Here is a 15,867-nt window from a genome sequence, read left to right as displayed (position 1 = left end):
AACCAATCACATTAATAATTTTGTATATTCTTGAGGCTTGACTATAAATACACTGCTTTGTGTGTATCTTGCCAATGGAGTATTTGCTTGAATGTATCGATGTGCTTGATCTGGCTTTGCAAGGCCTTTATTTACTTATAAATATTTATATTTTTTTTATAAATAACTCAAGGCAGCAAACATACATCAGTCTTTCCTTCTCCTATTTTCCCCACAACACTGTGAGGTAGACTGGCCTGAGAGGAAGAGAATAACTTACTGGCTCAAAATCACCCAATCTGTTGTCATGCCTAAGGCAGGAGTAGAACTCAGTCTCCTGGTTCTAGGCCAACATGTTAACCACTATTCAAGTGTTGGGAGACTGAAGAACTGTAGAACTGCTTGAGTAGTCAAAATGAACCCCAACATGGGAAGGGAGAGAAAACCTGTCAGTTGCAAATGGGATGGAACAGAATTCCCCCCCCCCACAGATTTTTCTCCAACAACTATAGACCTCATCCTGTCCCCCTATTGGCAATTGGGACATGACCACTGAAGTAAAAACAAGGATAGAAAAAGCATTCTTCAAAATGAAAAAGGTCTTCTGCAGTCAGGACATAAGCCTAAGACTGAAAATCAGGCTTGTCAGATGCTATATTTTTTCTATCCTGCTCTATGGAGTAGAGAGTTGGTCTCAGACAGAAGGCCACCTGAAGAGACTAGAAGCATTTGAAATGTGGATTTACAGGCGGCTGTCATGTATAAGCTGGGTTGACAAGATCAGAAATGAGGAGGTGATAAGTCGCCTGGGAAAGCCAAGGGAAATCAATTAAACAAACAATTAAAAAACGAAACAATTAAAAAACGAAAATTAGAATATTTCGGACATGTGATGCTACATCCAGAAAAATACGGCATACTCCATTTAATCCTCCAGGGAAAGATTGAAGGCAAACGAGGTCCAGGCAGAAGAAGAACATCGTGGCTTCGAAATCTAAGGGATTGGTTTGGACAAAACTCAGCAGCACTTTTTCGTGTGGCTGCTGATAAAAACAGGATCGCCAACATGATCGCCAACGTCCGATAACGGATATGGCACAAGAAGAAGAAGAATTGGCAATGCTGAGAGCAGACTCCCCCAGTTGCCCCTCCCGCATCTGAGGAAGGAATGAAGGAACCTAGAACTAAGGACAAAATTTCCTAATAGTGAGAATAATTAATCAGTGGAACAGCTTGCCTTCAGAAGTTGTAGGTGCTCCATCACTGGAGGCTTTTAGCAACAGACCGGACTGCCAATTGTCTGGAATGGCATAGGGTTTCCTGCTTGTGCAGGGGGGTGGACTAGAAGACCTCCAAGGTCCCTTCCATCTCTATTATTCTGTTCTGTTCTGAATGCAATTGGCCAGTCTCTTCATCACCACCACCGCCCCATCCCCATTTTCTAGCAGGCAGCCGGGATGGAGGACGGGAACGCGCAGCCGCCTAACTGGGTAGCGGCTTGACGTCGACCAAGCTCTTCCTCCGGGGGCTCGAACAGAGGGGTCAGCCCACCCCAGACCTCGGCAGCGCGGCTGCTTCATTGGCGCTGCGAGCCCCTCGCATCGGCCGTGCGGAGCTGAGGCGGGCGCTGCGAGAGTTTCCGCAAAGAGATGCTTTGCAGGCTTCGGGCCTTGTTCCAGACGCGCCTGACTGAACTCAAGGGGGGGGGGGGAAGCAACTGCAGCAGCTTGCGCCTTCTGCCACCTGGTGTCCCTCCCAACCCAAATCGATCCCGATTTTGGAAATCAGGGTAAATAGACGGCCTGACCAAGTCCCCTTCGGCGGCAGCACAGAGAAGGTGACGTTTCTCCGGCGGGCGGAGCGCGCAGATCAGAGCCATTCTTTCCATAGCTCTGTTCATCTGCAGCTAGAGCTACCGGTACAGTTGATCCGGGACAAGGAGAAGGGGACCACTCGGTCGCCATGGAGAACCCGGTGGAAAGCCTGCACAAGGAAGCCACTTGCTCCGTGTGCCTGGAGTATTTCCGAGACCCGGTTTCCATTCCTTGCGGCCACAGCTTTTGCCGCGCCTGCATCACCCAGTGCTGGAAGGACCAGAGCACCAATTTCTCCTGCCCGCAATGCCGGGAAATTGCCCTGCAGAGGAATTTGAGACCCAACCGGGAGCTGGGAAACGTGGTGGAAATCACCAGGCGGCTGAGCTTGCACGCCTTGCAAGGCGCCGCCGGGCAAGAAGGAGAGGAGGGGAGGCCGCTGTGCGAAAAGCATCAGGAGGCGCTGAAGCTCTTTTGCAGCGAAGAAGAAAGCCTCATTTGTTGTATCTGCAGAGAGGCGCGAGCCCACCGGAGCCACACGGTCTTCCCCATCGAAGAGGCCGCCCAGGACTACAAGGTATCAGGAGGCGCGCGCGCCCGCCCTCTGCCCCGCGCAACGTTTGCGCGCGCCTGCTCTCCTTCCGGGCATCTCCAGGTCACGTTTAAAATCCCTGGAGGCTGGGGGAGAGCAAAATCTTCATCTGAACTCTGCCCCTATTTCTCCTGCCTGTATCCTGCCTCGATCTTTTTAGCATGTGTTAGAAGCCTGAAACAACTCTTGTAATATTTTAACAGCTAGGTTTGCCACTTCCAGTGGAAAAAAAATACTGATCCCTTTGTTAATTACAGATAAGAAATTACAGGTAGTCCTCGACCTACAACTGTTTAGTGACCGTTCAAAGTTACAGTGCACGGAAAAAAGTGACTTATGGCTGTTTTTCACATTTAACTACCATTGCAGCATCCCCATGGTCACATATCAAAATCTGGATGCTCAGCATCTGGCATGTATTTATGATGGTTGCAATGTCATGAGGTGATGTGATTTTGGGCTCAGTTGTGGTTGTAAGTCAAGGACTACCCATATATTTTAAATAAGAGGCCCCTCTAGGTATGGCTCAAGACAGGCTGGCATTTTAGATTTCCCTTGCAAAGAAAGATGTGTCATAACCCCACTTCATTCAGTGCAATATTCAGGTATTGTCCAATGTTGCTTTTTCAGATAACCCCACCTTTTTGCCCTTGACATTTCTTTCAAGCTGCTTCTTGAAGTTGTAGAAATCTTTCCCATGCTCAACCACCTAATTCCTCATGTGATGCACAGTCACAAACTCACCACGAGTGATTATCTGATGGTCTCTGAGCCACCTATTAAACAAGTTCTACTTTGCATAACATTTTCAGCCAGGTACAGCTAGGTACAAATCTGAGGAGGAAAGGGGACAATTAATTATAACTAAATATTTAAAACTCAGATTCTCTTTCTTTAGAAAGAAATTGAATGCCGTCTGCAGAAACTGAAGGAAGAACTAGAGAAACTTCTTCGACTAAAAATGGCTGGAGAGGTTAGACATCAGGAATCTCTGGTTAGTATATAGACTGTGTTGTCAGATTTCAGGGGCTTGCTGGATGCTTAAATTCTCCCCTCCCTCCTCCCCAAATGCTCTTTCTCTACTCTGTTTCTCCCTCCCCCACCCCAGAAGCTTGTTGTTCTGTTTATGTAACACCAGGTTTCCTTTCCCTTGAATTCTTTATGTTTTGGAAACAGTACAGTTTGATGGAAAGACACTAATTCCCACAATGGAAGAATAACAATAACAGAGTTGGAAGGGACTTTGGAGGTCTTCTCGTCCAACCCATTGCTCAAGAGCAAGAAACTCTATACCAGTGGTGGTGAACCTATGGCACCATCACCCCAGCCCTGCCTCCTCCCACGGCCCCCTCCTCACCAGAAGCACCCTTAGAGGAGAGTCGCCCCCGGGTGTGGCCCACGCAGAACAGCGCAGCCAAGGACATGGCAGCCAGGCAGCGGGGACAAGACTCTGCCCTTGCGCCCCGTCATGTTCAGATGATGCTGCGGGCAGAGGGCGTGGCCACCATGGTGCTGCTGGGCCACCTGGGCGATCTGTGGTAGGCTGTGGAGGCGGTGGATGGCCTGCGGGGCAGGGACAGTGTGGGAGGTGTGGGGGTTTGGGCACTCAGTCTCTAAAAGGTTCGCCATCACTGCTCTATACTATTTTAGACAAATGATTGTCCAATCTCTTCTTAAAAACCTCCAGTATTGGAGTACCCAGAACTTCTGAGTGGGTGGAAAGAGTGGATGGAAAGGGTGGCAGAGTTAGCAAAGATGGTGAAATTGACTTTTAATTAAAGAAAAGAATTTAATCTAGTTTTGTTTCTACTCGGAAACCACTTTTGGACTTTTTGCTTGAAACTGTAAAAAAGTAAAACTTTGATTTTAGGTTTTGCAATTAAAGAAATGGCTTGAAATACCGTGAAATATAAAGCAAAAGTTTGAAGTTACATATTTTTGTAATCTCCTGCACCAAAGAAAATTGGAAGTCATTATCATTTGCTTCTCTCTTTGCACTTTTTTCCTTTTCCCCGTTTTTTAAAAACTTTTCTTTCTTCTATATTTTTATCTTATAATAAAACTTAAGAAAACATTTAAAAAGAAAACAGTACAATTCTTGGAGTTTTGGGCTGTCTCTCATCCTGACTGTGACCTGGCCTGACCAGCTGCTTTGTCCATCTTGACAAGCTGGGTTCAAGGCCCAATAACTCAGATCCTTGCCTCTTATTTTAGGAAATTGCATCCGGGCATCCAGTGACTGCTTATCTCCTGAAAGCCTTTCCCTGCCCTTTTCTCACATCCATCTCCCTATTACACTACAGAATCAAACAGACACCGAGAGGCAAAAGGTGGTGATGGAATTTGAGCAAATGCACCACTTTTTGGATGAACAGGAGAAGCTTCTGCTGGCTCAGCTGAAGGAGATGGAAAGGGAGATTGTCAAGCATCAGAAAATATATGACACGAAGGTTTCTGATGAAATTGTTGCTCTTACTATCCTGATTGATGAGATAGAAGAGAAGCTGGAGCAGCCAGACAGTGAATTCCTTCAGGTGAGAGGGGTGGGCTTCAGAGGGGAACCTTGAAAAGAAGGTGTGCCAGATACATTGTGAGGAAGCCTTACATAACTGCCCTGTGTGACTGGGTGGACCCTCTTCACCGGAGGTGTTAAAACAGGCAGGATGGCCATTTGTCAGAGATACTGTAATTGCAGATTCCTGCCCTGGGATTGGGGTTTGACTAGATCACGGGTAGGCAATCTTGGTTCTTTTATGATTCGTAGACTTCAACTCCCAGAATTCCTGAGCCAGCATGGCTCAGCTTGGAAACCTCTCCCTTTCCCCTCAGCATGGCTGGCTCAGGAATTCTGGGAGATGAAGTCCATGAGTCATAAAAGAGCCAAGGTTGCCTACCCCTGGACTAGATGATCTCAAGCTCCCTTTCAATCTATATGTTCTACGATTCTACTATATAAAGAAGTAAATAGAGAATTCCACTTGAAGGAATGGTTTTTGATATAGGCTGTGATTCGATTTGAAGAGGTTATTTCTCAGTTCCTACAGAAAAGTCCACAAAGAAATACTTTTGGAAATTAAAAAAAAATCTATATTCTAAAAGCACAGACAGAAATAGGCACCTCCGTGACTATCCCGTCTCCTTCCTAACCCACCCAAATCCCTAAGCAACAGAAGTTGAATCTCATTCTGTCTTGACTACCATTTTGTATGCAGTGTTTTTTTACCCCAAATCCTCATTAAGTATTTTTTACAAAAAAATCTGCTAATAACCCGAAAGCAAAAGCTTTTAATCCTTTGTGTTTGTTTATTATTAGTATATCTGTATTCTTGGAGAGAATAAGTTACAGAAACCCTGCTGTGTAACTCATTGCTAATATTTCAGATCAGAAATGGAACTGGGGATTGTTTTGATTTCAAAAATTCCCCTATCTTTACTTACCAATCAATGTCAGTCCATTGCAGATACTCTCTGGCGAAACCTCTTTTTGTGCATGCACACTCCTTGGATGCTTAAATGTGTAACATCAATAATGTCGAATGAAAAAAGTTAGAACATGACTGTTGTTGAGACTAACTTTTGATGTTTCACCTCATCCTTCCTTCCTGACCCGCAAAGCAGTATAATATTTTGTATTGATGTGTTGTTGGGAGTTCAAAATTGTATGCATTTAACATTTCATACCATCTGAGAACATACTATAGAAATAGCGAACAATATTGTTAGATGTATTTTTTGCTAAAATTTGCTCTACAAGTCCCCCCATGATCACCAACCCTAGAACTGTGTATTATCCTATGCTTTCATTCCGATTCATTCATTTTTCCATGGGGGTCCTTTTCCTTATAATGATTAGAGGACAACCTAAAAGCGGTTGCATCAGTTTCTCAAATATACTTTCTCTGTTCTTCAGATATAGTGGCTCTAATGAGAATCAACTGTTATATTCATTGTCATGCAGAGTTCCTGTCTTTCTCTCCCCACCCACACTTCTCTTTCTCTAGGATATCAGAAGCACATTGTGCAGGTATGTGGCTTCACACTCGCAACTAGAGGCACATTTTCCTCAAAGGTGCCCTTGCTTTTTGGGGGGCAGATAGTTTGCCTTTGAAAGCTTTTGGCTTCTGCATTAGACGTTGACCTATACCAGGGGTCTCCAAACTTGGCCCTTTTATGACTTGTGGACTTCAACTCCCAGAATTCCTCACCCAGGCACGCTGGCTGAGGAATTCTGGAAGCTGAAGTCCACAAGTCATAAAAGGGCCAAGTTTGAAGACCTCTGACTTATACAAAGGCTGTTCTTTACAGGCATGGTCATAGGCATGGTCCTTGACCAGCAGAAATCTAGCCTGGCAAAAAAAAAAAAATCTGCCTCAGTGATGTGGTTGGTGGCTATTTCTGCCTTTAAAGAGTTTTCATGTGGGACAATTTAAGGGAAAGTGGCCACCGTATTCTTAACATGTGATGAGTGGGCTTGGACAGATTCCTGGGATAGAAGATTTAGCTGCTTTTCAAGCTTCCTGAGTGATAGGCCATTGCAGTAGATTTTCTCTACATATGTATCCTATCACTTTCAGCTATTTCTGGTAGGGCACTAAACCAGTGTCTCCAAAATTGTCTGTCTGATAGATTGCACATGCACTGCGGGGGAGTGAATTTCCATTTTGCCATAAGCTCCTTCCCTTTCTACATGACCTGATACCCGGGCTATTGCTTGGATAATGGCTTAGCTGTCTTCTAGAAGAGCTCTAGACCCATATTCAAAAGTAACTCACTAACAGGTCACGGGGCAAACAGAGGGATGTGGGGAACATCAAGAGAGAGTAGCCTCTCACTTTGATCTATGCCGTGTGCTGTGCATGCAGCCTGTCCGTCTGTCAGGCGAAGCAGGAGGGTGCAATCAGTAAGGAGTGCAAAGGGAAGGGAGGTTGGTACCTGATTGTGGCCAGCAGCCCCTGTGTCTGACCTGTCGCTCAAGCCGAAGGCAGAAGTCTCTGACAATTTCACCCCACCAGTGTCCCAGGTTAATAAGTGCCACAAAGTGCAGCAAGAGACTGTGTACCATCAGCCCTCTGAAGTAGGCCATGGAGCTCTCCCTGCCACACATACAATAAAACCTGTGTGCAATCCCTTATCAGCAGAAGTAGCAGAAAACCTGTAACACATTCATTTGGGACAAAACCAGCTGGTAGAAATCCTTTTCCTTTAAATTAACCAATAGGCTAGTCCATTTTTTAAACACAACTTTAGTACTCTTGCAAAAATCAGTAGTCTTTAAAATGGCCTAGAACTCTTCCAGGGAAACACAGTATTATGTAAGAGGTCTCTGTAAAGCCCAGTCAGGCAGTAAGGGAGCAGATGCCTCTGTGGCTTCTGCCCTCTTCTACACTGTGGCCCAAAGGTCCATGAAGAGCAGTGGCCAGAGGGGAGAACATATGTCTGCAGCAGCCTAGAATGGCCAAGAGGAGCTAGGCAGATCCCAGCTCATGAGTCTACCATCACCAACATAAGCAGTGAAGCATTGGACGCTATTGCTATAGCAAGTCTTACATTGGAAAGAGGAAAACTAAAATGGGAACAGTTAGATAAGATATCAACTGCCTTCATGGTGGACTGAAATGAGATGGAAGGCAGCATTGTTAGGATATGTTCTGAAAAACAGGTTAGCAAAGGATCTTGGTGCAGAGGCACAAAGATGGGTCCTTCTTGTCAGTTCTGACTACTGTAACTAGGTAGAGATTCTGTTGATCAGCCACAAGTGTTTTAAGAACAGAGTCTAGAACAGGAGTAGGCAACCTTGGCTCTTTTATGACTCATGGTGCTGGCTCAGGAATTCTGGGAGTTGAAGTCCATGAGTCATAAAAGAGCCAAGGTTGCCTACCCCTGGTCTAGAATAACCTGGGAGTTTGAGCTTTCAAAGTACAAGTTCTATCTCTGGAGTCGCCATTTTGAATTTGCTATGGCTATCCTATTTTGCTTCTTTGCTTCTGCTAACTCCATTGAAGGATGTCTCTAAGCTCCTCATGCTGCACAAGAGGAAGTTTTTCTTACTGTAATATGGGGAAAAAAGATAACCAGAAACTGGGAGGTAGATAACCAGGATGGCATTTCAGAGAATTCTTGTCAAACATTTCTAGTTGCTATACAGTACTCGGGCCTAGATGAGTAAATTTTGGAGAGAGGGAAGTTTTGCTGGTCATTTTGAGAGCATGTCCACACAGTTCTAATCAACGTCCTAACAATCCTAATTAAGACTACAATTCAATTTCATACTAATAGCAGTGTATATGCCGCCATTTGGGCAGAAAGTAAAAAATAGGTGAAAAAGCAGGACACACAGGAAACAAGGGAGGACCATGTGTTATCCACATATTCACTAATAAATTTCCTAGGTACAAAATGATGCACTGAGCCATGAAGAAATGATACAATGCCACAGATGAAAGAGACATGAAAAAGGATGCGTTATGTAGATTAACTGAGAAAAACACCAATTCTACCCACAGCAACTATAAATGTCATTATGATGGATAATCAGGAAGAAGAGTCTCTATTGTTTGGAATATTTTTCCCCCCTTTAAGTGCTAGCAATACAGAGACAAAGTCTGCCTCTTTCAAAATACAGTAGTGTCAGTTTCTACTTTGTGCCAAAATATAGAAGAACAGCATAGCATGAGATAGGAAGTTATTAGTTGAAAGACATAGAAATTATTTACTGTTCCTTTTCATGGTGCAATGGTTAAACTTCCTGACAGTTAGAACAATTAACCAGTGGAACAACCTGCCTCCAGAAGCGGTGAATGCTCCAAAACTGGAAGTTTTTAAGAAGAGACTGGACAGCCATTTGTCTGAAGTGGTGTAGGGTTTCTGCCTGAGCAGGGGGTTGGACTCGATGACCTCTAAGGTCCCTTCCAACTTTATTATTATTATTATTATTATTATTATTATTATTATTATTATTATTATTATTATTATTATTATTATTATTATTATTATTATTATTATTATTATTATTATTATTATTATTATATGCCAGTCTAGAAACCAGGAGCCTGGGAGTTCTAGTCCCGCCTTAGGCATGAAAGTCAGCTGGGTGACTTTGGACCAGTCTTTCTTTCTCAGCTCAATCCCCCTCATAGGGATTGTTTTTGTGAGGAAAATAAGGGAAAAAAAGTATTGTGCATGTTCACTGCCTTGAGTTACTTATAAAGTAATAAAGATGGGATAAAAATCTAGTAAATAAAGTAAGTAAACAAACCAACAAATAAATAAGCTACAGCCCACACTGGGCAAAGATATGGCACTTTCTTAGGCCTTGGGTGACAGCTCATACTTGCAAACAAACTACTATTCTGCCTGAAGCATTTTTTCACAGGCAAACAGAAACAGCAGGAAAATGGCATCAACTTGGGAACTAGATCGAAACATCTATTTAGCACCCATATTTATATCAATAGCACCATCACTAGCCCCAAATAACTTTAAAGACAGGATTAGGGTACTATCACATGCTCTTTCTATTTGATAAGTATCATCATCTGTGTAGAATAAACAGGCCAGATTGTGCAAAAGAACGAATAAAATGCATGTTTGACTCTGGTGTACAAACCAGTGCAAAACTATAGCAGTGCATTTTAACCTCCCAGAGCTGTTCTGAAACAAACTCCATCAGCATAATTGAGTAGGAGATTATGGGTCACATATATCAAAAGCTTTCAGGCAATCTCAGATCTTAACATATACAATCGATTTATAACCCATTTCAATAATCAATAAGGTACTTGCAACCTGCATTTGCATAACAACACTGTCTTTTTTTCCCCTCTCCCTAATTTAAATCCATATTAATTTAGTTAAGTGTTTCTCAACCTTGGCAACTTTAAGATGTACGGACTGCAATTCCCAGAATTCCTCACACATCTTAAAGTTGTTACGGGTGAGAAACACTGATTTAGCCACTCCATCCAATTGATGAAGTGAGTTACATTCATGAAAGCTTATGCCTTTTAATAAATCGTACTAGTCTGAAAAGGTGCTGCCAGACTCCTGATTTGGGTTTTTTTTAAAAAAGTAACGGACATATTTTGCCCTTGTGCAACAAGAAATGAAAAAAACAGAGCCTAACTAATTGGTAAAAACTATAGATAATAGCCGAATCCAACAACAGTTTGCCCGGATCTATATAGTGCCTCAAAATTCTACTGTTGTAAAACCAGCTTCAATAATGCATTGAATCTAGATTTATAAGTCCTCTATTTACAACCAGTTGCTTAGTAACTGTAGAAAGATATGATGGACACCCCCCAAAAGCTATTTATGATCTGATTTTGGAGTTAAAATGGCTGCATACCACATCCCCTGCATCATATGATTGCATTGGGTGTTTGGCTACTGGTTCATCTTTATGGCTGTTTGCAGCTTCTTGTAGTCATGTGACTGGTTTTTGACTGTTTTTGCCCGTTTCTGGTGTTTATTTTTGGTTTCTGGGAAATAATGTCCATTGGGTAATATAGATTTGCTTAATGACTGTCACCCCCCCAAATCAGACCCAGTCACATGATGCCTCAACTTACAATCGCAACAACTTATGACCAGAATTCAAGGCTTAATTATGGTTGTAACTTGAGGACTACCCGTAGTAGTGCCTTAACAAATTCAATAAATAAATGCACTGCCTTTACTACTGGGACTCCCATTAACCACGATTAACCCACCATACCAAATCAATGTGTCAATGTGGGGTAGGGGGGAAACTGCTTGAAAAAGGTAGCATATAAATCTTTAAATGTTCTGGATCCAAGCCAGTGATAGGATGGTAAAAAAAAAATTAGAAAGCAAACAGTACATTGATATGGGCATCAATTTAATTTATAGTCAATCCAATTCCTTGGATCTAGACTGCTGGTCATCCCCCAAAAAAGTATTGATGATGTTAATTGATGTACAGCATCTGTTAATAAGGTGGGGCAGTTCATTTATTAAAACTTGGTTCACAGGTTTGTAGATCCTGTAGGGTTGCAAAAGAAAAGACTGTCATTAGAATATTAGAATATTAATACTGTTAGTAAAGCAGCTCGACTCACTTCAGAAAAAATTCTCTTTTTCTAAACAAGAGTCATGCAACCTTTACTGACAATATTAACCATCTTAATCTCCATAGACATCAGCACCATGAGGGAAAAATGATCTGATCCTTCTCTTTCTAGGTTTGATAAGGAGCCCTTCCAAGTCCCAGAGGGGATGCCACTCAAGATGGAAAAGAGACTAGAAGAGTTTTCGGAGAAAAATACGGTGCTTGCAGAAATGCTGAAGAATCTCAAAGGTACAAAAAAAAAATCTGCTATATGAATTACAATTATACTCAGCAGCAAAACAATGTTACATATGTAGGATTCCCCCAACCAGCTGGCTTTACTTTTTTAGGATTCTCTATGATGTTTCCTCCAGTTTTTCTGCCTTTTCCTCTGCTACCTTCAGATAGCTATAGGTAGTGCTTGGCTTACAACCATTTGTTTAGTGACCGTTCAAAGTTACAACAGCATTGAAAAAAGTGACTTAAGACTGGTTTTCACACACAACAACCGTTGCAGCATCCCCAGGGTCACATGATCAAAATTTGGATGCTTGGCAACTGGTTCATAGTTATGACAGTTGCAGCGTCCTGGGATCATAGGATCACCTTTTGCGACCTTCTGACAAGCAAAGTCAATGGGGAAGCCAGATTCATTTAGCAACCATGTTACTACAGTAACTTAACAACTGTCCTACTTCACTAAACAACTGTGACAAGAAAGGTCATAAAATGGGACAAATATCACTTAACAACTGTCTCCCTTGGGAACAGAAATGTTGGGCTCAATTGTGGTCATAAGTCAAGGACTACATGTAAGTAGGCATTCAGGGTTCTCTGGTCAAACTCTGACTTCACTGTAGTATATTTCTTGAAACCTTGGAGGTCCCTTGAAGCTGTTGACACCTCTTTTTTTGCAGTCATATCCTAACTACAATCTAGTTAGCGCTCACTAGCTGTATTTTGTAGTTTCTATTGGACAGAACAACAGGGGGGAAATAATCGGGCTTCAAACTTCTTTTGAAAGTATTACAAAATGCTCAAACAGAACAGTATATTTATTTTTCTCTAGAGCTTCCTGGTGAATGATAATAAGAATCTATGACATATTTGGATTTTATTCATTTCTTTCCATGCAATTTCCTGGTACTACTGCCAATTTCTTTCTGGTTATGTGTAATTTCTATTTATAAACCTTTTAGGTTTCTACAGTGATTTACATTTTTTTTTCTTTTGGCTTATTATCCTGGAAATTAGTCTTCGAGAAGCACTCTAAAAATCTGTGATTTTAATTTGAATAAATATTATAAATGTGTTTAATGTTAAATCAATATTGCCACTTGCAAAATAGATGTATCAGTTAAATCAACTAAAAAAATAATTTAATATTTTTAAAAATACCACCATTATCACAAATTACCCAAATCTCTGAACAGTATTTTTTGGAATATACATAGTTTCTCTCAAATCAAGCTCATCACAGAGTGATATATTTGTTTGTTTTCTTGGTAGAAATAATGGAGTGGTTTAGCACTACCTTTTTCTAGGATATCTTTTTCAACTTCCTGGCATAGTCTATAACCTGGGATTTCTGATAGTCTTCTGTTGACACACTGCCCCTGTTTAAAGATTAGCCAAAGTCAACTAAGTTTTAATACAATAAAACAGTATAGGCTTTTTTCCTGGAAAACTTTGCTCTTCGATACTACCAAAATGGAATGTCTTCAGTCATTCATTGCAAGCACATGGGACTTTGTGCTCAAATTCTAACATTTTAGTCATTTTTAAAATTAACAGCTTCTTCAAAATGAAATGCCCCCTTTATCTTTTTTTTTTTTTAGATACTCTGCCCTCAGAACTAGGAACCGAATGGGGTAAGTATGTGACATTTGAAATAAAGTTTGTTTATGCTTCTTTGGCTCTGCAGGGAAATGATGGCTATTGGTTACAGAAAGATTTGACATGTTAGCTACTTTAATGCAGCAGATTAAGCTTGATGCTTTTACTTTTGATTTTAAATTCTCAATATTCTGTCCGGGTGAATATTGCATGAACCTGGATGTGCTGTAGGTTTACCTTCAATACAGGGAATCCAAGATCAGTCACAGGTGTTTAGCTGCTGTTACCTAACAGGATTATTTGCATTATTATTGTTTTGATAAAACAAGTGCTTATAAAAGGCTAAATTGGAATATGATAACTGGAATTAAATAAAATCTAAAAACAGGACCTGGATATGTATAACTAAAATGTTATTGATAAATGTATAGATTGATTGAACTTTAGCTAGAAATGTACTAATAGGAATGTGATATAATACCTAAGGCTGTGGTGGCGAACCTATGGCATGCGTGCCACAAGTGGCACGCAAAGCCCTCTCTGTGGGCACGCGCACCGTTGCCCCAGTCCTAGGCCTTCAGCTGGGTTTTATAAAACCTTTTCGCTTTAGGCATCTGCCGCTGTGTGCAAAAAAAAAAAAGGTTCAATCAATCAATTTCAACTTCTCATGGGGAAAAAAGATCTCGCAAAGTTGGAATTGATTGATTGAACTTTTTAGTTCCACCCAGTCTGCCGTTACCACTGAAACCACGCCCACCCAATGGGCCACACACACCCAATGGGCCACACCCACCAGGCACCCGACGATACATAAGTGGGTTTTGGGTTGCAGTTTGGGCACTAAGTCTCTAAAAAGTTCGCCATCACTGACCTAAGGGAAATAGAGAGGGAACCTTTATTGATGTAAACTGAGATATCTATGTATCACTCTGTTATTGGATTATTGATTACCCTATCACCACGCTGCTTCCTAATTAGCTGGTTGTTAAAATTTGAAAAATTAATAAAAACAAACAAACAAGTGCTTTCATTTCAATGATCTCATTCATCCTTCCCCTCTTTCTCCCTGCAGTTAACATAACCCTTGACAAAGACACGGCAAACCCCCAAGTCATAATTTCTGAGGATCGAAAAAGTGCAAGATGGGATGTGACTCGGACTGATGTGCCACATAACCCTAAGCGATTCAAGTCCTCTTGTTGTGTGCTGGGTTGTGAAGGATTCACATCTGGGAGACACTATTGGGAAGTCAATGTGGAAGATGGAGGCATCTGGGCGATAGGAGTAGCCAGGGGCTCTGTGAGGAGGAAGATAGAACTTAAACTCACCCCAGAGGAAGGGATTTGGGCCTTGCAAGGAGATTTTGGCCAATACCAGGCTCTCACCTCACCTGTAACTGCTCTGCCGCTCCTTTGTACTCCCAGGAGAATCAGAGTATTTCTGGACTATGAAAGGGGACAAGTAGAATTCTTCAATGCCGATACAAAAGATTCCATCTTCCTTTTCCCCTCAGCATCATTTGCTGGCGAGAGGATTTTCCCCTTTTTTAAGGTGTTGCTTGCTCAGCTGACGCTGGATGGCTGAAGAGCTTCCTTTGAGGAAGATGCACCCGCATTATATCAAATCTGAATTTAAGAGGAGTTTAAAAGAAGAATTATGCATGTTGAATGGAGTTCTGGTCTGCATTAATAGTTGCAAGTACTAAAAAGTGGAAGTGGTTCTCCAGATGTAGTTAGTGTAGATCAGTGAGATAACTTATTGTGTATATGACACTGAACGTGGATGATGTCTTCACTGTAATCTAGGAAGTGGATTAGAATAACTGATTTTAATTATATGGTAGCCTGTAAAGTTGTGTAGTCTTGTCCCTTCGTCAGTTCCTTGTTGTAATAGGTCTTTATCATTTTGTCAAAGAAGATGTCGTAAACATTATCTGATGCCTTTGGACCCTATGGACTGAAAAACAAGGTGAAAATAATAAATGGAGTCAAATAAAATGACAGAAGAATAAGTGCTTTACATAAGGCTTCAACATACTTGACTTTGTCTGATTCTAATGATAGAAACTCATGTTGTTTATTCTGATTGATGACTTTTTATAAGTTGCCTCTGCTAATTACTGATTTGATTTTATTAATATCAGTATAAGATTATTTTTATATACGTTAGTACTAATCTAATTTGAAAATTCTTGTTCAGTTTCACAAGGCTTTTAAATATCTTTTTTTATTCCATTTCTTTTGTTTTCTGATTGTCCTTTTACATAAATGTTAAAATAAAATAAACATTAAAAAAGCAGGTGCTTCAATACTTGTAATCCTGTATTAGGAGATTTGGTGTCTTGTGAAAAATTTGGAGGAATAAACTACAAATGTCTTTTCTGTGGCAAAGCAAGATTTCCTTTGTGAACTTTTCACTGACTTTTTTTCCTTGACTTTCACTAATACAAAATGATATACATCACTTGCATTATCAACCATTGGAGCAGAGAACATATTTACAAACATGCAAACATATGTGCCTACATAAACACATTATATAGCAGTGGTGGCAAACCTATGGCACAGGTGCCAGAG

At 41.3% G+C, this 15,867-nt stretch overlaps 1 protein-coding gene across 1 annotated transcript; it reads left to right on the top strand.

Moving 5' to 3' along the window:
• Positions 1–74: 74 nt before the first annotated feature.
• Positions 75–15,450, top strand: LOC107289617 (zinc finger protein RFP-like). The gene is made up of 8 exons (XM_015818408.2): positions 75–123; positions 1,886–2,370; positions 3,284–3,379; positions 4,689–4,919; positions 6,387–6,409; positions 11,589–11,704; positions 13,294–13,326; positions 14,364–15,450. The coding sequence occupies exons 1-8, from the start codon at positions 75–77 to the stop codon at positions 14,873–14,875; spliced, it is 1,545 nt and encodes a 514-aa protein (XP_015673894.2). The 3' UTR covers positions 14,876–15,450.
• Positions 15,451–15,867: the final 417 nt, after the last annotated feature.

Source organism: Protobothrops mucrosquamatus, unplaced genomic scaffold, assembly GCF_001527695.2.
Source record: "Protobothrops mucrosquamatus isolate PMUCROS unplaced genomic scaffold, P.Mucros_1.0 scaffold738, whole genome shotgun sequence".
NCBI lineage: Eukaryota > Metazoa > Chordata > Lepidosauria > Squamata > Viperidae > Protobothrops > Protobothrops mucrosquamatus.
This window is presented reverse-complemented; position numbering and strand designations above follow the sequence as displayed.